Source organism: Camarhynchus parvulus, unplaced genomic scaffold, assembly GCF_901933205.1.
Source record: "Camarhynchus parvulus unplaced genomic scaffold, STF_HiC, whole genome shotgun sequence".
NCBI lineage: Eukaryota > Metazoa > Chordata > Aves > Passeriformes > Thraupidae > Camarhynchus > Camarhynchus parvulus.
The window spans coordinates 1-25,094 of NW_022148057.1; the positions used below are offsets into that span (position 1 = coordinate 1).

General features: G+C 50.6%; 1 protein-coding gene across 1 annotated transcript; it reads left to right on the plus strand.

Moving 5' to 3' along the window:
* Positions 1 to 666: 666 nt before the first annotated feature.
* Positions 667 to 24,469, plus strand: LOC115915975 (eukaryotic translation initiation factor 3 subunit C-like; the record flags this gene model as incomplete). The annotated part of the gene is given in 15 exon segments (XM_030969675.1): positions 667 to 764; positions 3,128 to 3,345; positions 3,438 to 3,576; positions 4,596 to 4,755; positions 6,478 to 6,601; positions 6,604 to 6,834; positions 9,454 to 9,613; positions 9,950 to 10,006; positions 10,686 to 10,742; positions 11,282 to 11,338; positions 12,024 to 12,080; positions 13,370 to 13,426; positions 19,280 to 19,367; positions 23,477 to 23,639; positions 24,190 to 24,469. Coding segments are annotated over 15 exon segments (1,746 nt in total), but the record flags the coding sequence as incomplete, so codon positions are not given.
* Positions 24,470 to 25,094: the final 625 nt, after the last annotated feature.

Consider the following 25,094-nt stretch of genomic DNA (forward strand, 5'->3'; position numbering starts at 1 on the left):
CACCCTGGTGGAGCTCAGGGGTCACTTTTGGGGTGATTTATGGGATTTTGGGTGATTTTGGGGTTCTGGGGTCACTTTTGGGGTGATTTATGGGATTTGGGGTGATTTTGGGGTTCTGGGGTCACTTTTGGGGTGATTTATGGGATTTTTGGGGTCATTTCCAACCATTCTAGATCCGAGGCTGCGTGCTGACCCTGGTGGAGCTCAGGGGTGATTTTGGGTGATTTTGGGTGATTTATGGGATTTTGGTTGATTTTGGGGTCATTTATGGGATTTTTGGGTTCATTTTCAGCCGTTTCGGGTCCGTGGCTGTGTCCTGACCCTGGTGGAGCTCAGGGGTGATTTTGGGGTGATTTTGGGTGATTTTGGGTGATTTATGGGGTGATTTATGGGGTTTTTGGTTCATTTCCAGCCGTTCCGTGTCCGAGGCTGTGTCCTGAGCCTGGTGGAGCTCAGGGGTGATTTTGGGGTGATTTTGGGGTGATTTTGGGGTCATTTTGGGTTCATTTATGGGGTTTTTGGGTTCATTTTGAGCCGTTCCGTGTCCGTGGCTGCGTGCTCACCCTGGTGGAGCTCAGGGTTGATTTTGGGTGATTTTGGGGTCATTTTGGGGTCATTTTGGGGTCATTTTGGGGTCATTTATGGGGTTTTTGGGTTCATTTTCAGCCGTTCCGTGTCCGAGGCTGTGTCCTGACCCTGGTGGAGCGCATGGACGAGGAGTTCACCAAGATCATGCAGAACACCGACCCGCACTCCCAGGGTGGGTCACGCGGGGCGGGTGAAGAGATTCCAGAAAACCCCAAAAACCCCAAAAAAAAAAAACCAAAAACCTCAAAAAACCACAACAAAACCCAAAGAAACCCTGAAAAACCCCCCAAAAAATGCCTAAAATAAACCCAAAAAATCCCAAAAGTAATCCAAAAAACCCCCAAGAAAAACCCAAAAAACCGCCTGAAATAAACCAAAAAAAAAAAAAAACCAAAGAATCCCAAAAGAAACCGTAGAAAACCCCAAAAACGCCTAAAATGAACCAAAAATAAAAGCTTCTTTGAGTTTTTATCACCTCACCTGTCCCCCAGGTAACCCAGGTGGTTTTTCCCTCACCCAGAGCACCTGGAGCACCTGAAGGACCCAGATCCTCACCTGAGGCTCACCTGGGTGGATTTGTTTGGGGTTTCTTTTTGGTTTTTTGGGGTTTTTTTGGGTTTTGTGACCTCACCTGTCCCCCAGGTGTGCCCAGATATGTCCAGGTGTGACCTCAGAACACCTGGAGCTCCTGAAGGACCCAGATCCTCATCTGGGGCTCACCTGGGTGGATTTGTTTGGATTTTTGGAGTTTTTTAAGGTTTTTTGGAGCTTTTATGACGTCACCTGTCCACCAGGTGAGCTCCCCAGGTAACCCAGGTGTGTTTTTCAGAGGACATGAAGTACCTGCACTGGAGCTCACCTGGATGGAGTTTTTTGGGGGTTTTTGGTTTTTTTGGGGGGGTTTTTGGGTTTTACGACCTCACCTGTCCCCCAGGTGAGCTCAGGTGTGTCCAGGTGTGACCTCAGAACACCTGGAGCTCCTGAAGGACCCAGATCCTCACCTGGGGCTCACCTGGGACTCACCTGGATGGGATTTTTAGGGGGTTTTTTGGAGTTTTTTTAGGTTTTTTGGAGCTTTTATCAGCTCACCTGTCCCCCAGGTGAGCTCCCCAGGTAACCCAGGTGGTTTTGTCCCTCCCCAGAGTACGTGGAGCACCTGAAGGACCCAGATCCTCACCTGGGGCTCACCTGGATGGGATTTTTGGGGGGTTTTTTTTGGGTTTTTTTAGGTTTTTTGGGTTTTATAACCTCACCTGTCCCCCAGGTGAGCTCCCCAGGTAACCCAGGTGATTTTGTCGTCCGTCCCCCCCAGAGTACGTGGAGCACCTGATCCTGAACTGGGGCTCACCTGGGGCTCACCTGGATGGGTTTTTGGGGGGTTTTTTTTGGGTTTTTTGGGTTTTTTTGGGTTTTGTGATCTCACCTGTCCCCCAGGTAACCCAGGTGTGTGTTTGGTGTTGTCCCCCTCCCCAGAGTACGTGGAGCACCTGATCCTGACCTGGGACTCACCTGAGACTCACCTGGATGGGATTTTTGGGGGTTTTTGGGTTTTTTTGGGGGGTTTTTTGGGTTTTACGACCTCACCTGTCCCCCAGGTGAGCTCAGGTGTGTCCAGGTGTGACCTCAGAACGCCTGGAGCTCCTGAAGGACCCAGATCCTCACCTGGGACTCACCTGGATGGGCTTTTTTGGAGTTTTTTAGGTTTTTTTGGGTTTTATGACCTCACCTGTCCCCCAGGTGAGCTCCCCAGGTAACCCAGGTGTGATTTTGTCCCCCTCCCCCCCCAGAGTACGTGGAGCACCTGAAGGACCCAGATCCTCACCTGGGGCTCACCTGGATGGGATTTTTGGGGGTTTTTTTTGGGTTTTTTTAGGTTTTTTGGGTTTTATAACCTCACCTGTCCCCCAGGTGAGCTCCCCAGGTAACCCAGGTGATTTTGTCGTCCGTCCCCCCCAGAGTACGTGGAGCACCTGATCCTGAACTGGGGCTCACCTGGGGCTCACCTGGATGGGATTTTTGGGGGTTTTTTTTGGGTTTTTGGGTTTTTGGCTTTTGTGACCTCACCTGTTCCCCAGGTAACCCAGGTGTGGTGTTGTCCCCCTCCCCCAGAGTACGTGGAGCACCTGAAGGACCCAGATCCTCACCTGGGGCTCACCTGGATGGATTTGTTTGGGGTTTTTTTGGTTTTATGACCTCACCTGTCCCCCAGGTAACCCAGGTGTGATTTTGTCCCCCTCCCCCCCCAGAGTACGTGGAGCACCTGATCCTGAACTGGGGCTCACCTGGGGCTCACCTGGATGGATTTTTGGGGGGTTTTTTTTGGGTTTTGGGTTTTTTGGCTTTTGTGACCTCACCTGTCCCCCAGGTAACCCAGGTGTGGTGTTGTCCCCCTCCCCCAGAGTACGTGGAGCACCTGAAGGACCCAGATCCTCACCTGGGGCTCACCTGGATGGATTTGTTTGGGGTTTTTTTTTGGTTTTATGACCTCACCTGTCCCCCAGGTAACCCAGGTGTGGTGTTGTCCCCCTCCCCAGAGTAGCGTGGAGCACCTGAAGGGCCGAGGGGCCGCGTCGGCACATCATCGTCGGCTGCAGCGCTACCTGCAGGGCAAGGGCAGCCCCGAGGAGCTGTGCCGCGTCTACCTGCGCCGCATCCTGCACACCTACTACAAGTTCGACTACGGCGCCGCCGGCGCGCCGCCGCGGGGGGACGGGACGGAGCGGGCCAGCGCCCCCTGGACGCGGCGGACAGAGGGGCGCCGAGGACGGGGGGGAGGAGGAGGAGGAGGAGGAAGGCAAGGAGAAGGAGGACGGGCAGGAGAAGGAGGAGGAGGGGCGGAGGACGGACAGGTGAAGCAGCAGGAGGAGGAGGAGGAGGACGGGCGGGCGAAGGAGGGCGGACAGACGCGGGCGCGGCGCGTGGAGGAGCGGCTGGAGGAGGAGGAGGAAGAGGAGAGAGGATTCGGAGGCTGATGGAGAGGCTGTGCAGGTGAGGGGGTGCCTGGGGGTGGGGGAGGGGGGGGGGGGACACCTGAGGGGTGGGGACACACCTGGGCACACCTGGAGGGGGTGGGGACACACCTGGATGGGGGAAAAGGGGACAGGGACACACCTGGGCACACCTGGAGGGGGTGGGGACACACCTGGAGGGGGTGGGGACACAGCTGGACACACCTGGAGGGGGTGGGGACACACCTGGATGGGGAAAAGGGGACAGGGACACACCTGGGCACACCTGGACGGGGTGGGGACACACCTGGGTGGGGGAAAAGGGGACAGGAACACACCTGGGCACACCTGAATGGAGCAGGGACACACCTGGATGGGGTTAGGACACATCTGGATGGCATTGGGACACACCTGGATGGGCTCAGGGTACACCTGGGCACACCTGGAGAGGGTGGGGACACACCTGGGCACACCTGGGTGGGGTCGGGACACACCTGGATGAGTGAGGGACCCACCTGGGCACACCTGGAGGGGGTGGGGACACATCTGGATGGGATTAGGACACACCTGGATGAGTGAGAGACACACCTGGGCACACCTGGAGGGGGTGGGGACACATCTGGATGGGAGAAAAAGGGACAGGGACACACCTGGATGGAGCAGGGACACACGTGTCTCACCTGCCCAGGTGTGTCTCACCTGCCTCGGGATCTCTCACCTGATTTTAAGGCTTTACCTGCCCCTAAAATCTCAGGATTTTGGGGTTGAAATCCCGGAATTTCTGGGTGTCTCACCTGCCCAGGTGTGTCTCACCTGCTGCAGAAGTTCTCACCTGTTTCTGCCTCACCTGTCCCTGAAATCTCAGGATTTTTTGGGTTGAAATTTCGGGATTTTTGGGATTAAAATCTCAGGATTTTTGGGGTTAAAATCTCAGGATTTTAGGGTTGAAATCTCAGGATTTTTGGGTTGAAATTTTGGGATTTTTGGGTTGAAATTTTGGGATTTTTGGGTTGAGATTTTTGGGATTTTGGCGTCTCTCACCCGCCTCACCTGCGGCAGGTTCGTGTACGCCAAGGACCGCACGGACCGGATCCGCACCTGCGCCATCCTGTGCCACATCTACCACCACGCCCTGCACAGCCGCTGGTACCGCGCCCGCGACCTCATGCTCATGTCGCACCTGCAGGACAACATCCAGCACGCCGACCCACCTGTGCAGGTAAATCACACGCCTGTGCAGGTAAATCACACACCTGAAAGGGTTAAACACACCTGGGCAGGACAAGATCCAGCACGCCAACCCACCTGTGCAGGTGAGAAAGGGTTAAACACACCTGGGCAGGTAAGGGTTAAACACGCACCTGAAAGGGTTAAACACACCTGAAAGGCTTAAACACACCTGTGCAGGTAAATCACACGCCTGTGCAGGTAAATCACACACCTGAAAGGGTTAAACACACCTGGGCAGGACAACATCCAGCACGCCAACCCACCTGGGCAGGTAAGGGTTAAACGCACCTGGAAGGGTTAAACACACCTGGGCAGGTAAATCACACACCTGGAAGGGTTAAACGCACCTGAAAGGGTTAAACACACCTGGGCAGGTAAGGGTTAAACACGCACCTGGGCAGGTGAGGGTTAAACGCACCTGAAATTCAATTTCCAACCCCAAAACCTCCATTTTTTTTTTGCCCAAATTTGGCATTTTCCACCCCAAACCTGTGGACTTCTTGACTTCACCTGTCCCAGGTGTCTCACCTGTGTCCCACCTGTCCCAGCTTCTCCTCAGTCCATCCTGCACCTGGAGGTGCCGCCATTTTGCGACCTCCAAAAACTCCATTTTTACCCCCAAAAATTGATTTTTTTTTTGCCCAAAATTGCCATTTTTCACCCCAACATTTATTCACTTATTGCCAGGTGTCTCACCTGTGTCCCACCTGTCCAGGACCTCCTCAACCCCTGGAGATGCCGCCATTTTGCGACCTCCAAAAATTCCAATTCCAACCCCAAAAATTTCCATTTCCAGCCCCAAAAATTGACATTTTTTTACCCAAAATTGCCATTTTTCACCCCAAAACCTCCTCACCTGTGTCCCACCTGTCCCAGATTCTCCTGAGTCCATCCTGCACCTGGAGATGCCGCCATTTTGCGACCTCCAAAAACTCCATTTTTACCCCCAAAAATTGATTTTTTTTTTACCCAAAATTGCCATTTTTCACCCCAAAATTTATTCACTTATTGCCAGGTGTCTCACCTGTGTCCCACCTGTCCAGATCCTCCTCAACCCCTGGAGATGCCGCCATTTTGCGACCTCCAAAAATTCCAATTCCAACCCCAAAAATTTCCATTTCCAGCCCCAAAAATTGACATTTTTTTACCCAAAATTGCCATTTTTCACCCCAAAACCTCCTCACCTCTGTCCCACCTGTCCCAGATTCTCCTGAGTCCATCCTGAACCTGAAGATGCCGCCATCTTGTGACCTCCAAAAATTCCATTTTCACCCCCAAAAATTGATTTTTTTTTGCCCAAAATTTGCATTTTTCACCCCAAAACTTCTTCAGTTGTTGCCAGGTGTCTCACCTGTGTCTCACCTGTGTCCCACCTGTGTCCCACCTGTGTCCAACCTGTCCAGGACCTTCTCAAGACCTGGAGGTGCCGCCATTTTGTGACCTCCAAAAATTCCACTTCCAACCCGAAAAATTGATTTTTTTTTACCCAAAATTGCCATTTTTCACCCCAAACCCGCCTCACCTGTCCCAGGTGTCTCACCTGTGTCCCACCTGTCCAGGACCTCCTCAACCCCTGGAGATGCCGCCATTTTGCGACCTCCAAAAACTCCACTTCCAACCCCAAAAATTTCCATCTCCACCCCGATTTTTTTTTTTTTTTTTGCCCAAGTCCCGCTTTTCACCCCAAACCTCGCCTCGCCTGTCCCCGCAGATCCTCTACAACCGCACCATGGTCCAGCTGGGCATCTGCGCCTTCCGCCAGGGCCTCATCAAGGACGCGCACAACGCCCTGCTGGACATCCAGAGCTCGGCCGCCAAGGAGCTCCTGGGCCAAGGCTGCTCCTGCGCAGCCTCCAGGGCGCAACGCCGAGCAGGAGAAGGTGGAGAAGGCGCCAGGTGCCCTTCCACATGCACGTCAACCTGGAGCTGCTCGAGTGCGTCTACCTGGTGGCGGCCATGCTGCTGGAGATCCCCTACATGGCGGCGCACGAGTTCGACGCCCGCCGGAGGATGATCAGCAAGCAGTTCCACCACCAGCTGCGCGTGGTCGAGAGGCAGCCGCTGCTGGGTAGGAGGAGAACCGAAATCGGGAAGTTTCGACGCAAGATTTGGGGGGGTTTGAGGTCAAGATTTGGGGGTTTTGAGGTCAAAAATGGGGTTTTGAGGTCCGTAATTACCTTAGGCAGGTCTTGGTTTGGTGGTTCTATCTCTTAAAATGGCCATTCTAGATCTTTCAAAGGTTCCTCAGACCATGGTTGCTGGTTTTGACCCAAAATTGCAGGGTTTGGGTTTGGGAATTTGGGGTTTTGAGGTCACAAATGGGGTTTTGAGGTCCATAATTACCTTGGGTCAGTCTTGGTTTGGTTCTTTTATCTCCTAAAATGGTGGTTCTAGATCTTCTTGATGTTCCTCAGACCAAAATTGGTGATTTTGACCAAAATTTAATAATTTTGACCCAAAATTGGGTTCTTGAGGTCCAAAATTACTTTAGGTCAGTCTTGGTTTGGTTCTTTTATCTCCTGAAATGGGGGTTCTAGATCTTCTTGATGTTCCTCACACCAAAATTGGTTCTTTTCACCAAAATTACAAGATTTTGACCCAAAATTGGGTTCTTGAAGTCCATAATTACCTTGTGTCGGTCTTGGTTTGGTTCTTTTATCTCCTAAAATGGGGGTTCTAGAACTTCTTGATGTTCCTCACACCAAAACCAGTTTTTTGAACCAAGATTTGGGGGTTTTGACCCAAAATTGGGTTCTTGAGGTCCATAATTACTTAGGCAGGTCTTGGTTTGGTTCTTTTATCTCCTAAAATGGCCGTTCTAGATTCTTGGTGTTCCTCAAGCCAAAATTCGCTTTTTTTGACCCAAATGAGCATTTCTTGACCAAAATTTAGGGATTTTAACCCAAAACTGGGTTCTTGAGGTCCATAATATCTCAATCCGCTTTTAGTTTGGCTCTTCCACCCCAAAATTTGAAGTTTTTGGATCTTGATGTTCTTCAACCCAAAATTCGCTTCCTTAGACCCAAAAATGGGAATTTTTGGCCCTAAATTGACTTTTTTTTACCCAAAATTAGCATTTTTCACCCCAAAATTTTTCTCACCTGTCTCTCACCTGTCCCAGGATCTCCTCAACACCTGGAGATGCCACCATTTCGTGACCTCCAAAAATTCCATTTTTAACCCCAAAAATTCCAATTTTTTCCCAAAAAACTCCAAATTTTTTGCCCAAATTTTGCCATTTTTGCCCCAAAATTTTGCCATTTATCCCCAGGTGTCCCACCTGTGTCCCACCCGTCCCAGCTCATTTTATGACCTCCAAAATTCCATTTTTTAACCCCAAAAGCTCCGGTTTCTTTCCCCTAAAAACTTCATTTTCCCCCCCAATTTTTTTTCCTTTTTTTTGCCCAAAATCCTCATTTTTCACCCCAAATTTTTCTCACCTCTCCCCGGGTGTCCCACCTGTGTCTCGCTTTTCCCAGCTCATTTTGCGACCTCCAAAATTCCCTTTTTAACCCCAAAAATTCCATTTTTTTCCCAAAAAACTCCGATTTTTTTTGCCCAAAATTGGCATTTTTCACCCCAAATTTTTCTCACCTCTCCCCAGGTGTCTCACCTGTGTCTTGCTTTTCCCAGCTCATTTGATGACCTCCAAACTTCCGTTTTTAACCCAAAAATTTCAGTTTTTAACTCCAAAACCTCCTTTTTTTTTCCCAAAAAACTCCGATTTTTTTTGCCTAAAATCCTCATTTTTCACCCCAAAGCTTTCTCACTTGTCCCAGGTCTCCCCACCTGTGTCCCACCTGTGTCCCACCTGTGTCCCACCTGTCCAGGACCTTCTCAACACCTGGAGGTGCCGCCATTTTACCTCCAAAAATTCCATTTCTAACCCCAAAAATTCCGATTTTTTTCCCAAAAACTCCGATTTTTTTGCCCAAAATCCTCATTTTTCACCCCAAAACTCTCTCACTTGTCCCAGGTCTCCCCACCTGTGTCCCACCTGTCCAGGACCTTCTCAACACCTGGAGGTGCCGCCATTTTACCTCCAAAAATTCCATTTTTAACCCCAAAAATTCCGATTTTTTTCCCAAAAGACTCACGATTTTTTTTTGCCCAAAATCCTCATTTTTCACCCCAAATTTTTCTCACCTCTCCCCGGGTGTCCCACCTGTGTCTTGCTTTTCCCAGCTCATTTGATGACCTCCAAAATTCCATTTTTAACCCAAAAATTTCAATTTTTAACTCCAAAACCTCCTTTTTTTTTTCCAAAAAACTCCAAATTTTTGTTGCCCAAAATCCTCATTTTTCACCCCAAAACTCTCTCACTTGTCCCAGGTCTCCCCACCTGTGTCCCACCTGTGTCCCACCTGTCCAGGACCTTCTCAACACCTGGAGGTGCCGCCATTTTACCTCCAAAAATTCCATTTCTAACCCCAAAAATTCCGATTTTTTTCCCCAAAAAACTCCGATTTTTTTTTGCCCAAAATCCTCATTTTTCACCCCAAAACTCTCTCACTTGTCCCAGGTCTCCCCACCTGTGTCCCACCTGTCCAGGACCTTCTCAACACCTGGAGGTGCCGCCATTTTACCTCCAAAAATTCCATTTTTAACTCCAAAACCTCCTTTTTTTTTTCCCAAAAATCTCCGATTTTTTTTTGCCCAAAATCCTCATTTTTCCCCCCAAACTCAGGTCCCCCCGAGTCCATGCGCGAGCACGTGGTGGCCGCCTCCAAGGCCATGAAGACGGGCGACTGGCGCCGCTGCCACCGCTTCGTGGTCAACGAGAAGATGAACAGCAAAGTGTGGGACCTGTTCCCCGAGGCCGACCAGGTGCGCGCCATGCTCGTCAGGTGAGCCCCAAAATTGGGGATTTTGGGCAACTTTGGGCGGTTTTGGGGCATTTTGGCCAATTTTGGATGATTTTTGGCAATTTTGAGTGGGATTTTTGGGGCGTTTTGGGCGATTTTGGGGCATTTTTAGGGGGTTTTGGGAGGGATTTGAGGTGCCCAGGTGAGTTCCAGTTGAGCCCCACCTGGGCTCAGGTCTGGCCAGGTAACAAAAAATGGGGATTTTGGGCAAATTTGGGCGATTTTAGGGTGGATTTGGGGCACTTTTGAGTGATTTTTGGGAGATTTTGGCCAATTTTTTTCGTGAATTTTGGGTGATTTTTGGGGGGATTTGGGGAGGTTCAAAGTGTGGGACCTGTTCCCCGAGGCCGACCAGGTGCGCGCCATGCTCGTCAGGTGAGCCCCGACCTGAAAAATTGGGGATTTTGGGCAACTTTGGGCGGTTTTGGGGCATTTTGGACAATTTTGGATGATTTTTGGCAATTTTGAGTGGGATTTTTGGGGCGTTTTGGGCGATTTTGGGAGGTTTTTAGGGGGTTTGGGGAGGGATTTGAGGTGCCCAGGTGAGTCCCACTTGGGCACAGATCTGGCCAGGTAACAAAAAATGGGGATTTTGGGCAACTTTGGGCGGTTTTGGGACATTTTGGACAATTTTTGAGGGTTTCCATTGGGATTTTGGGGTGATTTTTGAGGGATTTTTGAGGGTTTTAGGAGGATTTTGGGGAGTTTGGGGAGGGATTTGAGGGTCTCAGGTGAGTTCCAGTTGAGCTCCACCTGGGCTCAGGTGACGAAATTTGGGGATTTTGGGTCATTTTGGGTCATTCTAGTGGATTTTGAAAGGGATTTTTGATGTTTTTGGGGAGATTTTGGGGCATTTTGGGAGGGATTTGAGGGTCTCAGGTGAGTTCCAGGTGAGCTCCACCTGGGCTCAGGTCTGGCCAGGTAACAAAAAATGGGGATTTTGGGCAAATTTGGGCGATTTTAGGGTGGATTTGGGGCACTTTTGGGTGATTTTGGGGTGATTTTGGCCAATTTTTTGGTGAATTTTGGGTGATTTTTGGGGGGATTTGGGGAGGTTCAAAGTGTGGGACCTGTTCCCCGAGGCCGACCAGGTGCGCGCCATGCTCGTCAGGTGAGCCCCAAAATTGGGGATTTTTGGCAACTTTGGGCGATTTTTGAGGGTTTTGGGCAATTTTGGGGGGATTTTTAGGGGTTTTGAGAGCGATTTTTGGGCATTTTTAGGGCATTTTTGGGGTTTTAAGAGGGATTTTGGGAGGGATTGAGGTTCTCAGGTGAGTCCCACTCGGGCACAGATCTGGCCAGGTAACAAAAAATGGGATTTTGGCCAATTTTGGGGGATTTTCGGTGATTTTTATCAATTCTGAGTGGGATTTTTCGGTGATTTTTGGTCTTTTTTCGGTGATTTTTGGGGCGTTTTGGGCGATTTTGGGAGATTTTTAGGGCGTTTTGGGAGGGATTTGAGGTGCCCAGGTGAGTCCCAGGTGAGTCCCAGGTGAGTCTCCCCTGGGCTCAGGTGACAAAATTTGGGGATTTTGGGCAATTTTGGGTCATTTTGGGTGGTTTTGAGTGGGAATTTTGGGTGATTTTAAGGGGCCATTTTGGGTGGGATTTTTGGGGCATTTTTGGTGATTTTTGGGGGGATTTGGGGAGGTTCAAAGTGTGGGACCTGTTCCCTGAGGCCGGCCAGGTGCGCGCCATGCTCGTCAGGTGAGCCCCAAAATTGGGGATTTTGGGCAACTTTGGGCGGTTTTGGGCCATTTTGGACAATTTTGGATGATTTTTGGCAATTTTGAGTGGGATTTTTGGGGCATTTTCGGGTGATTTTAGGGGGTTTTGGGAGGGATTTGAGGTGCCCAGGTGAGTCCCAGGTGAGCTCCACCTGGGCTCAGGTCTGGCCAGGTAACAAAAAATGGGGATTTTGGGCAAATTTGGGCGGTTTTGGGGCATTTTGGACAATTTTTGAGGGTTTCCATTGGGATTTTGGGGTGATTTTTGACGGATTTTTGAGGGTTTTAGGAGGATTTTTGGGGGGTTTGGGGAGGGATTTGAGGTTCTCAGATGAGTTCCAGGTGAGCCCCACCTGGGCTCAGGTGACGAAATTTGGGGATTTTGGGTCATTTTCGGTCATTCTAGTGGATTTTGAAAGGGATTTTTGATGTTTTTGGGGAGATTTTGGGGCATTTTTAGGGGGTTTGGGGAGGGATTTGAGGGTCTCAGGTGAGTTCCAGTTGAGCTCCACCTGGGCTCAGGTCTGGCCAGGTAACAAAAAGTGGGATTTTGGGCAAATTTGGGCGATTTTAGGGTGGATTTGGGGCACTTTTGGGTGATTTTGGGGTGATTTTGGCCAATTTTTTTGGTGAATTTTGGGTGATTTTTGGGGGGATTTGGGGAGGTTCAAAGTGTGGGACCTGTTCCCCGAGGCCGACCAGGTGCGCGCCATGCTCGTCAGGTGAGCCCCGACCTGAAAAATTGGGGATTTTGGGCAACTTTGGGCGGTTTTGGGGCATTTTGGACAATTTTGGATGATTTTTGGCAATTTTGAGTGGGATTTTTGGGGCGTTTTGGGCGATTTTGGGAGGTTTTTAGGGGGTTTGGGGAGGGATTTGAGGTGCCCAGGTGAGTCCCACTTGGGCACAGATCTGGCCAGGTAACAAAAAATGGGGATTTTGGGCAACTTTGGGCGGTTTTGGGACATTTTGGACAATTTTTGAGGGTTTCCATTGGGATTTTGGGGTGATTTTTGAGGGATTTTTGAGGGTTTTAGGAGGATTTTTGGGGGGTTTGGGGAGGGATTTGAGGGTCTCAGGTGAGTTCCAGTTGAGCTCCACCTGGGCGCAGGTGACGAAATTTGGGGATTTTGGGTCATTTTGGGTCATTCTAGTGGATTTTGAAAGGGATTTTTGATGTTTTTGGGGAGATTTTGGGGCATTTTTAGGGGGTTTGGGGAGGGATTTGAGGGTCTCAGGTGAGTTCCAGGTGAGTCTCACCTGGGCTCAGGTCTGGCCAGGTAACAAAAAATGGGGATTTTGGGCAAATTTGGGCGATTTTAGGGTGGATTTGGGGCACTTTTGGGTGATTTTGGGGTGATTTTGGCCAATTCTTTTGGTGAATTTTGGGTGATTTTTGGGGGGATTTGGGGAGGTTCAAAGTGTGGGACCTGTTCCCTGAGGCCAGCCAGGTGCGCGCCATGCTCGTCAGGTGAGCCCCAAAATTGGGGATTTTTGGCAACTTTGGGCGATTTTTGAGGTTTTGGGCAATTTTGGGGGGATTTTTAGGGGTTTTGAGAGCGATTTTTGGGCATTTTTAGGGCATTTTTGGGAGTTTTTAAGAGGGATTTTGGGAGGGATTGAGGTTCTCAGGTGAGTCCCACTCGGGCACAGATCTGGCCAGGTAACAAAAAATGGGATTTTGGCCAATTTTGGGGGATTTTCGGTGATTTTTATCAATTCTGAGTGGGATTTTTCGGGTGATTTTGGTCTTTTTCGTGTGATTTTTGGGGCGTTTTGGGCGATTTTGGGAGATTTTTAGGGCGTTTTGGGAGGGATTTGAGGTGCCCAGGTGAGTCCCAGGTGAGTCCCAGGTGAGTCTCCCCTGGGCTCAGGTGACAAAATTTGGGGATTTTGGGCAATTTTGGGTCATTTTGGGTGGTTTTGAGTGGGAATTTTGGGTGATTTTAAGGGGCCATTTTGGGTGGGATTTTTGGGGCATTTTTGGTGATTTTTGGGGGGATTTGGGGAGGTTCAAAGTGCGGGACCCGTTCCCCGAGGCCGACCAGGTGCGCGCCGTGCTCGTCAGGTGAGCCCCAAAATTGGGGATTTTGGGCAACTTTGGGCGGTTTTGGGCCATTTTGGACAATTTTGGATGATTTTTGGCAATTTTGAGTGGGATTTTTGGGGCATTTTCGGGTGATTTTAGGGGGTTTTGGGAGGGATTTGAGGTGCCCAGGTGAGTCCCAGGTGAGCTCCACCTGGGCTCAGGTCTGGCCAGGTAACAAAAAATGGGGATTTTGGGCAAATTTGGGCGGTTTTGGGGCATTTTGGACAATTTTTGAGGGTTTCCATTGGGATTTTGGGGTGATTTTTGAGGGATTTTTGAGGGTTTTAGGAGGATTTTGGGGGGTTTGGGGAGGGATTTGAGGTTCTCAGATGAGTTCCAGTTGAGCTCCACCTGGGTTCAGGTCTGGCCAGGTAACAAAAAATGGGGATTTTGGGCAAATTTGGGCGATTTTAGGGTGGATTTGGGGCACTTTTGAGTGATTTTGGGGTGATTTTGGCCAATTTTTTTGGGGCATTTTGGGTGATTTTGGGGGGATTTGGGGAGGTTCAAAGTGTGGGACCTGTTCCCTGAGGCCGGCCAGGTGCGCGCCATGCTCGTCAGGTGAGCCCCGACCTGAAAAATTGGGGATTTTGGGCAACTTTCGGCGGTTTTGGGGCATTTTGGCCAATTTTGGATGATTTTTGGCAATTTTGAGAGGGATTTTTGGGGCGTTTTGGGCGATTTTGGGAGGTTTTTAGGGGGTTTGGGGAGGGATTTGAGGTGCCCAGGTGAGTCCCACTTGGGCTCAGTTCTGGCCAGGTAACAAAAAATGGGGATTTTGGGCAACTTTGGGCGGTTTTGGGACATTTTGGACAATTTTTGAGGGTTTCCATTGGGATTTTGGGGTGATTTTTGAGGGATTTTTGAGGGTTTTAGGAGGATTTTGGGGGGTTTGGGGAGGGATTTGAGGGTCTCAGGTGAGTTCCAGGTGAGCCCCACCTGGGCTCAGGTGACAAAATTTGGGGATTTTGGGTCATTTTGGGTCATTCTAGTGGATTTTGAAAGGGATTTTTGATGTTTTTTGGGAGATTTTGGGGCATTTTTAGGGGGTTTTGGGAGGGATTTGAGGTGCCCAGGTGAGTTCCAGGTGAGTCTCACCTGGGCTCAGGTAACAAAATTTGGGGATTTTGGGCAATTTTGGGTCATTTTGGGTGGTTTTGAGTGAGATTTTTGGGTGAATTTTGGGTGATTTTAAGGAGCATTTTGGGTGGGATTTTTGGGGCATTTTTGGTGAATTTTGGGTGATTTTTGGGGGGGTTTGGGGAGGTTCAAAGTGTGGGACCTGTTCCCCGAGGCCGGCCAGGTGCGCGCCATGCTCGTCAGGTGAGCCCCAAAATTGGGGATTTTGGGCAACTTTGGGCGGTTTTGGGGCATTTTGGACAATTTTGTCCAATTTTTGGGTGATTTTGTCCGATTTTTGGGTGATTTTCAGGTGATTTTGGGTGATTTTAAGGGGGATTTAATGCAGGAATTGAGGATTTAGGGTGGCCAGGTGAGTTCCAGGTGGGCCCTACCTGGGGACAGGGCATGAAATTTGGGAATTTTGGGCAATTTTGGGTCGTTTTGGGGGTTTTTTGTGTGCAGTTCTGGGGGATTTTGGGGCATTTTTAGGCAATTTTTGGGGGATTTGAGGGGGATTTTGGGGGGATTTTGGGGTGATTTCGGGAGGTTTTTGGGTGTTTTGGGAGGGATTTGAGGTTCTCAGGTGAGTCCCACCTGGACACAGGTCTGGCCAGGTAACAAAAAATGGGATTTTGGCCAATTTTGGGGGATTTTCGGTGATTTTTATCAATTCTGAGTGGGATTTTTCGGTGATTTTTGGTCTTTTTTCGGTGATTTTTGGGGCGTTTTGGGCGATTTTGGGAGATTTTTAGGGCGTTTTGGGAGGGATTTGAGGTGCCCAGGTGAGTCCCAGGTGAGTCTCACCTGGGCTCAGGTAACAAAATTTGGGGATTTTGGTCAATTTTGGGTCATTTTGGGTGGTTTTGAGTGAGATTTTTGGGTGAATTTTGGGTGATTTTAAGGAGCATTTTGGGTGGGATTTTTGGTGAATTTTTGGTGAATTTTGGGTGATTTTGGGGGGATTTGGGGAGGTTCAAAGTGCGGGACCTGTTCCCCGAGGCCGGCCAGGTGCGCGCCATGCTCGTCAGGTGAAGAAATTTGGGTCATTTTGGGGCCATTTTGGGCCATTTTTGGGGTCATTTTCAGCCATTTTGGGGCCATTTTGGGACAGGAAATGAGAATTTTGGGGTTGTGCCCAGGTGTGCCCAGGTAAAGAAATTTGGGTCATTTTTGGGGCCATTTTCAGTCATTTTGGATCATTTTGGGGCAGGAAATGAGAATTTTGGGGTCGTGCCCAGGTAGGGGAATTTGGGTCATTTTGGGTCATTTTTGGGGCCATTTTCAGCCATTTTGGGGTCATTTTGGGGGCAGGAAAGGAGAATTTTGGGGTCATGCCCAGGTGTGCTGAAGTAAAGAAATTTGGGTCATTTTGGGGCCATTTTGGGCCATTTTTGGGGTCATTTTCAACCATTTTTGGGGTCATTTTGGGGCAGGAAATGAGAATTTTGGGGTTTGGGGTCATGCCCAGATGTGCCAAGGTAAAGAAATTTGGGTCATTTTGGGGCCATTTTCAGTCATTTTGGAGCCTTTTTGGGGCAGGAAATGAGAATTTTGGGGTCGTGCCCAGGTAGGGGAATTTGGGTCATTTTGGGTCATTTTTGGGGCCATTTTCAACCATTTTGGGGCATTTTGGGGGCAGGAAAGGAGAATTTTGGGGTCATGCCCAGGTGTGCCCAGGTGGGGGAATTTGGGTCATTTTCAGCCATTTTGGGGCCATTTGGGGTCGTTTTGGGGCAGGAAAGGAGAATTTTGGGGTTTGCCAGGTGTGCCCAGGTGGGGGAATTTGGGTCATTTTGGGACCATTTTGGGCCATTTTGGGGTCATTTTCAACCATTTTGGGGTCATTTTCAGCCATTTTGGGTCATTTTGGGGCAGGAAAGGAGAATTTTGGGGTTATTCCCAGGTGTGCCCAGGTGGGGGAATTTGGGTCATTTTCAGCCATTTTGGGGCCATTTTGGGGTCATTTTCAACCATTTTGGGGTTATTTTCAGCCATTTTGGGTCATTTTGGGGCAGGAAAGGAGATTTTTGGTGTCGTGCCCAGGTGTGCCCAGGTAAAGAAATTTGGGTCATTTTGGGGCCATTTTCAGCCATTTTGGGCCATTTTGGGGTCATTTTGGGGCAGGAAATGAGAATTTTGGGGTCGTGCCCAGGTAGGGGAATTTGGGTCATTTTCAGCCATTTTGGGGCCATTTTTGGGGTCATTTTCAACCATTTTGGGGTTATTTTCAGCCATTTTGGGTCATTTTGGGGCAGGAAAGCAGAATTTTAGGGTCATGCCCAGGTGTGCCCAGGTAAAGAAATTTGGGTCATTTTGGGACCATTTTGGGGTCATTTTCAGCCATTTTGGGGCATTTTGGGGTCATTTTGGGTCATTTTGGGGCAGGAAAGGAGAATTTTGGGGTTATTCCCAGGTGTGCCCAGGTGGGGGAATTTGGGTCATTTTCAGTCATTTTGGGGCCATTTTGGGGCCATTTTCAACCATTTTTGGGGCCATTTTGGGGCATTTTGGGGTCATTTTGGGGGCCATTTTGGGGCAGGAAAGGAGAATTTTGGGGTTGGCCAGGTGTGACCCCCCTGTCCCCTTTTTGGGGTCATTTTCAACCATTTTGGGGTCTTTTTGGGCCATTTTTTTTCACCATTTGGGCAGGAAAGGAAATTTTGGGGTCATGCCCAGGGTGCCCAGGTAAAGAAATTTGGGTCATTTGGGCCATTTTGGGGCATTTGGGGGAATAGTTTGGGCCATTTTGGGGCAGGAAAGGAGAATTTGGGGTAATACAAACAGGTGGGGGAATTTGGGCATTTTCAGTATTTTGGGGCCATTTTAAATTTTTAACCATTTTGGGGCATTTTGATTTGGCTTTTTGGGAGGTAAAAATTGGGTAGGGGTTCCCCTCCCGGAAGGAAGGAGTGCCAGCACTTTCACCTAGTTGTTAAATGTAATTTTGGGATTTTGGGGTAAAAATTGTTTTGAAAAAATTGGGAATGTTCGAGGTAAAAAAATTAGAAGGAACCGGGAAAAAGTTTTGTGGATAAAATTGTATATTAGGAAATTGGGATTTTTGAGCTAAAAAACTGAATTTTGAGGGAAAAATATGTGGATTTTTAGATAAGAAATTGTTGATTTTGAGCTAAAACTTGGGAATTTTTGAGGTATTGATATGTGGATTTTTAGATAAGAAATTGTTGATTTTGAGCTAAAAATTGGGGATTTTTGAGGTAAAAAAGAGAATTTTGAGGATAAAAGTTGTGAAGTTATTAGGAAAAAATTGTGGATTTTTGAGCTAAAAAACTGGGAATTTTGAGCCTGAAAACTGTGAATTTTGAGGGAAAACTATGTGAATTTTTAGATAAAAAATTGTTGATTTTAAGTTAAAAATTGGTGAATTGTTGAGGTAAAAAATTGTGAATTTTGGGGTAAAAAGTTGTGAAATTATTACAGAAAAATTGTGGAATTTTGAGCTAAAAAATTGGGAATTTTGAGGGAAAAATATGTGAATTTTTAGATAAGAAATTGTTGGGTTTGAAGTAAAAATTTGTGAATGTTTGAGGTAAAAATTGTGAATTTTGGGGTAAAAATTTGTGAATTTTTGAGCTAAAAATTTTGAGTTTTGAGGGGAAAATTGGGAATTTTTGAGCTAAAAAATTTATGATTTTGAGGTAAAACTTGATGAATTCTGAGTGTAAAAGTTGTGCAAATATTAGGGAAAAAACGCGGATTTTTGAGCTTAAAAATTGTGAATTTTTGAGCCTAAAAATTGTGACATTTTGAGGTAAAAAATCGGGAATTTTGAGCTAAACCGATGTAAATTTTCGGGTAAAAAACGGTGAATCTTTGAGGTAAAAAATAGGGAAATTTGACATTAAAAATAGTGAATTTTGAGGCAAAAACTTGTGAATTTTGAGCTACACATATGTTAATTTTTGATGTAAAAATTGTGACACTTTAAGGTAAAAATTGTAAATTTTTGAGCTAAAAAGTTGTGAATTTCTAAGCTAAAAATGGTGAATTTTGAGATAAAAATACGTGAATTTTTAGATAAGAAATTGTTGATTTTGAGGTAAAAAATTGGGAATTTTGAGTCTAAAAGTTGTGAAATTAGCAGGAAAAATTTTGAGGTAAAAATTTGCATTTTTTAGCTTAAAAATGGTGAATTTTCCAGTAAAAAATCGGGAAATTTGGAGTGAAAAATTTGTGAATTTTGGGGTAAAACTTTGTGAATTTTGAGATTAAAAACGGTGAATTTTAAGGTAAAAATTCTCAATGTTTCAGGTAAAACTTTGTGGATTTTGAGGTAAAAATTAATTTTGAGCTGAAAAAGTGTGAATTTTTTGAGCTAAAAAAATTGTGAATTGTAAAGTAAAAATGGTGAAACTCGAGTTAAAAATTCTGGGATTTTTGAGCTAAAACTTTGTGGATTTTGAGGTAAAAGTTTATTTTGAGGTTAAAAATTGGGAACTTTGAGCTGAAAAAAAATGTGAATTCTAAGGTAAAAATGGTGAAACTTGAGGTGAAAATTTTTGGATTTTTGAGCTAAAATATTGTGAATTTTGAGGGGAAAAATGGGGAATTTTGAGGGGAAAAATGGGGAATTTTCAAGTATCAATTTTTTCTCATTAAAAAGATCAAGAAGGTGAATTTGGAAGTAAAAAACTTGTGAATTTTGGTGTGAAAAAATCCGATTTTGGGTTAAAAATTGGCGTTTTGCAGCATGGAGACGCTGGCGGCCATGTTTGAGCTGGACCTGCCCACGGTGCACGGCATCATCAGCAAAATGATCATCAACGAGGAGCTGATGGTGAGGGACACCTGGGACACCTGGGGACACCTGGGACACCTGGGGACACCTGGGACACCTGGGGACACCTGGGGACACCTGGGGACACCTGGGACACCCTGGGACACCTGGGACACCTGGGGACACCTGGGGACACCTGGGACACCTGGGACACCTGGGGACACCTGGGACACCTGGGACACCTGGGACACCTGGGACACCTGGGACACCTGGGGACCCCCTGGGACACCTGGGGACACCTGGGGACACCTGGGACACCTGGGGACACCTGGGGACACCTGGGACACCTGGGGACACCTGGGGACACACCTGGGACACCTGGGACACCTGGGGACACCTGGGGACACCACTGGGGACACCTGGGACACCCTGGGACACCTGGGACACCTCCTGGGGACACCTGGGACACCTGGGGACACCTGGGGACACCTGGGACACCTGGGGACACCTGGGGACACCTGGGACACCTGGGACACCTGGGACACCTGGGACACCTGGGGACACCTGGGGACACCTGGGACACCTGGGACACCTGGGACACCCTGGGACACCTGGGACACCTGGGGACACCTGGGGACACCTGGGGACACCTGGGGACACCTGGGACACCTGGGACACCTGGGGACACCTGGGACACCTGGGACACCTGGGACACCTGGGGACACCTGGGGACACCTGGGGACACCTGGGGGACACCTGGGACACCTGGGACACCTGGGACACCTGGGACACCTGGGGACACCTGGGGGACACCTGGGACACCTGGGGACACCTGGGGACACCTGGGACACCTGGGGACACCTGGGACACCTGGGACACCTGGGGACACCTGGGGACACCTGGGACACCTGGGGACACCTGGGGACACCTGGGGGGGACACCTGGGGACACCTGGGGGGACACCTGGGACACCTGGGACACCTGGGACACCTGGGGACACCTGGGGACACCTGGGACACCTGGGACACCTGGGGACACCTGGGACACCTGGGACACCCTGGGCACCTGGGGCCCTGGGACACCTGGGGCACACGGGGACACCTGGGACACCTGGGGACACCTGGGACACCTGGGGACACCTGGGACACCTGGGGACACCCTGGGACACCTGGGACACCTGGGGACACCTGGGGACACCTGGGGACACCTGGGGACACCTGGGGACACCTGGGACACCTGGGACACCTGGGGACACCTGGGGACACCTGGGGACACCTGGGGACACCTGGGGATACCTGCGGGGACACCTGGGACACCTGGGGACACCTGGGGGACACCTGGGGACACCTGGGACACCTGGGACACCCTGGGACACCTGGGGACACCTGGGGGACACCTGGGACACCTGGGGACACCTGGGACACCTGGGGACACCTGGGACACCTGGGGACACCTGGGGACACCTGGGACACCTGGGGGCACCTGGGACACCTGGGGACACCTGGGGACACCTGGGACACCTGGGACACCTGGGACACCTGGGGACACCTGGGGACACCTGGGACACCTGGGGACACCTGGGACACCTGGGACACCTGGGGACACCTGGGGACACCTGGGGACACCTGGGGCACCTGGGACACCTGGGGACACCTGGGACACCTGGGACACCTGGGGACACCTGGGACACCTGGGGACACCTGGGGACACCTGGGGACACCTGGGACACCTGGGACACCTGGGGACACACCTGGGGACACCTGGGACACCCTGGGACACCTGGGACACCTGGGACACCTGGGGACACCTGGGACACCTGGGGACACCTGGGACACCTGGGGCACACCTGGGGACACCTGGGACACCTGGGACACCACCTGGGGACACCTGGGACACCTGGGACACCTGGGACACCTGGGGACACCTGGGGACACCTGGGACACCTGGGACACCTGGGACACCTGGGACACCTGGGGGACACCTGGGACACCTGGGGACACCTGGGGACACCTGGGGACACCTGGGGACACCTGGGACACTGGGGACACCTGGGGACACCTGGGACACCACTGGGACACCTGGGACACTGGGGCACCTGGGACACTGGGGACACCTGGGACACCTGGGACACCTGGGCACTGGGACACTGGGACACTGGGGACACTGGGACACCTGGGCACCTGGGACACCTGGGGCCTGGGCACCTGGGGACACTGGGGCTCTGGGACACCTGGGACCTGGGCACCTGGGGCACCTGGGACACCTGGACACCTGGGGGCACTGGGACACCTGGGGCACCTGGGGACACCTGGGACACTGGGGACCTGGCACCTGGGACACCTGGGGCACCTGGGACACCTGGGCCCTGGGGACACCTGGGACACCTGGGGACACCTGGGGACACCTGGGCCCTGGGGCCCTGGGCCCTGGGGCACTGGGCACTGGGACACCTGGGGCACCTGGGACACCTGGGACACCTGGGGACACCTGGGACACCTGGGACACCTGGGGGACAGGTGTGACCTCACCTTGGGGGGGGTTTGGGGTCAGTTTGGGTGATTTTGGGTCAATTTGGGGCCATTTTGGGGCACTTTTGGGGTTACCTGTGGGGACAGGTGTGACCTCACCTACGGAGTGATTTGGGGTCAGTTTGGGGGATTTTGGGTCAATTTGGGGCAGTTTTGGATCAATTTTGGTCAATTTGGAGCAGTTTTGGGGTTACCTGTGGGGCCAGGTGTGACCTGACATAGGGACAGGTGTGGTCTCACCTGGGGAGTGATTTTGGGGTCAGTTTGGGTGATTTTGGGTTTTGGGGCCATTTTGGGGCAGTTTTGGGGTTACCTGTGGGGCCAGGTGTGACCTCACCTAGGGAGTGATTTGGGGTCAGTTTGGGTGATTTTGGGTCAATTTGGGGCACTTTTGGATCAATTTTGGTCAATTTGGAGCAGTTTTGGGGTTACCTGTGGGGCCAGGTGTGACCTGACATAGGGACAGGTGTGGTCTCACCTGGGGAGTGATTTTGGGGTCAGTTTGGGTGATTTTGGGTCAATTTGGGGCCATTTTGGGGCAGTTTTGGGGTTACCTGTGGGGCCAGGTGTGACCTCACCTAGGGAGTGATTTGGGGTCAGTTTGGGTGATTTTGGGTCAATTTGGGGCAGTTTCAGATCAATTTTGGTCAATTTGGGACAGTTTTGGGGTTACCTGTGGGGCCAGGTGTGACCTCACCTGAGGGGTGGTTTGGGGTCAGTTTGGGTGATTTTGGGTCAATTTGGGGAACTTCGGGGTCAATTTTGGTCTATTTGGGGCCTTTTTGTGGCAGTTTTGGGGTTACCTGTGGGGCCAGGTGTGACCTCACCTTGGGGGGTTTGGGGTCAGTTTGGGTGATTTTGGGGTCAATTTGGGGCCATTTTGGGGCAGTTTTGGGGTTACCTGTGGGGCCAGGTGTGGCCTCACCTGGGGGGGGTTTGGGGTCAGTTTGGGTGATTTTGGGTCAATTTGGGGCAGTTTCAAATCAATTTTGGGCAGTTTTGGGTCAAATTTGGGGCAGTTTTGGGGTTACCTGTGGGGCCAGGTGTGACCAGACATAGGGACAGGTGTGGTCTCACCTGAGGGGTGGTTTGGGGTCAGTTTGGGTGATTTTGGGTCAAATTTGGGGCAGTTTTGGGGTTACCTGTGGGGACAGGTGAGGGCGTGTCTCACCTGGCCACGTTTCCAGCGCCATGTTGGAATGGGAGACCCCGTTTGGGGCCATTTTGGGGTGGTTTGGGGCAGTTGTGGGGTGGTTTCAGGTGGGTTTTTTGGGGTTACCTGCAGCCCAGGTGAGTCTCACCTGTGCACACCTTTAGGCCTCGATGGACCAGCCCAAAGCCGCCATGATCATGGCAAAACCCAAATGGGGCCGTTTTGGGGTGATTTTGATCAGGTTTGGAGCCATTTTGGGGTGATTTCAGGTGGGGTTTTTGGAATTACCTGTAGCACAGGTGAGTCTCACCTGTGCACACCTGCAGGTCTCACTGGATGAGCCCAAAATTACCATTATGATGGAGAAACCCCAATGGGGCCATTTTGGGGTGGTTTTGGGTGGTTTTGGAGCCATTTTGGGCAGGTTTCAGGTGGGGTTTTTGGGGTTACCTGCAGCCCAGGTGAGTCTCACCTGTGCACACCTTTAGGCCTCGCTGGACCAGCCCACGGCCACGGTGATGATGCACCGGACGGAGCCGACGGCCACGCAGAACCTGGCGCTGCAATTGGCCGAGAAGTTGGGGAACCTGGTGGAGAACAACGAGCGCGTGCTGGACCAGAGGCAGGGAGCCTACGGGGGGTACTTCAGAGGTGAGCGCACCTGGGCACACCTGGGGCACAGCTGGATACACCTGGAGTACACCTTGGCACACCTGGGCACACCTGGATACACCTGGGACACAGCTGGATACACCTGGGACACACGTGGGTCACGCCTGAATACACCTGGATATACCTGGGGCACACCTGGGCACAGCTGGATACACCTGGGACACACCTGGATGCACCTGGGCACACCTGGATACACTTGGGGCACACCTAGATACATCTGAATACACCTGGGGCACACCTGGGGTACAATTGGCACACCTGGATACACCTGGGCACACTTGGATCCACCTGGACACACCTGCGATACACCTGGTCACACCTGAGGGACACCTGGGGAACACCTGGATATACCTGGGACATTCCTGGGCACATCTGGGGCACACCTGGGCACAGCTGGATACGCCTGGGTTACCCAGGGACACACCTGGGGAAAGGTGGAGGTGTCTGGGATACACCTGGGCACACCTGAGGGACACCTGGGACACACCTGAGCCCCGCCCCGCCCTCACCTGTCCGTCTCTCCGTGCAGACCAGAAAGATGGCGGATACCGCAAGGGCGACGGGTACCTGCGGCGCGGCGGCTTCCGGCAGGAGCGCAGCAACTACTGAGCCACACCTGGCGCACAGAGACACACCTGGCCCACAGCGGGACCCTCACCTGCCCCATGGATCCCTCACCTGGGCAAAGAGTCACCACCTGCCCCACAGAGGCCTTATCTGCCCCATAAACCCCTCATCTGCCCCATGGATCACTCACCTGTTCCATCAAGGGTCCCACTGTTGGAAATTAATAAATGAATTGTTAAAGAGCGCGTTAATGAGGTGTTAATTAATGTGGTAATGAAGGGCGGGGCAGGGGCTGCCCCATCGATCCTCGCTCTGCCCCATAAGTGACCCCAAAGCTTCTCCCCTCACGTTTTCCCGCCTTTTTTTCTCCCCTCACGTTTTCCCGCCCTTTTTTATCCCCTCACGTTTTCCCGCTCTTTTTTACCGCCTCTTATTTTCCCGCCTTTTTTTCTCCCCTCACGTTTTGCTGCTTTTTTTCCCATCATGGCTTCCCTTCACCCCATCTTTTTCTGATTCCTTTCATGGTTTTTCTTCACTCTGTCCCCTTATGGCTGCCCCTTTCCCCATCTCCTTCATCCTCTCCCTTCATGGCTTCCACCATTTTTTCCTCTCAAGGATCCAGACGTTTTTTCCCCTCAGTTTTCCACCATTTTCTCCTCTCATGGCTTCCCTTCTCCTTGCTCCCTCATGGCTCAAACCGCTTTGTCCCCTCATGATTTCCCTTTCTCTTTTTCCCCTCACAGTTTTCCACCATTTCCTCCCCTCGCAGCTTCCCTCCATTTTCTCCCCTCATGGCTTCCCTTTCTCCCTGTCCCCTCACAGCTTCCCTCCATTTTCCCCCCTCACAGTTTTCCACCATTTTCTCTC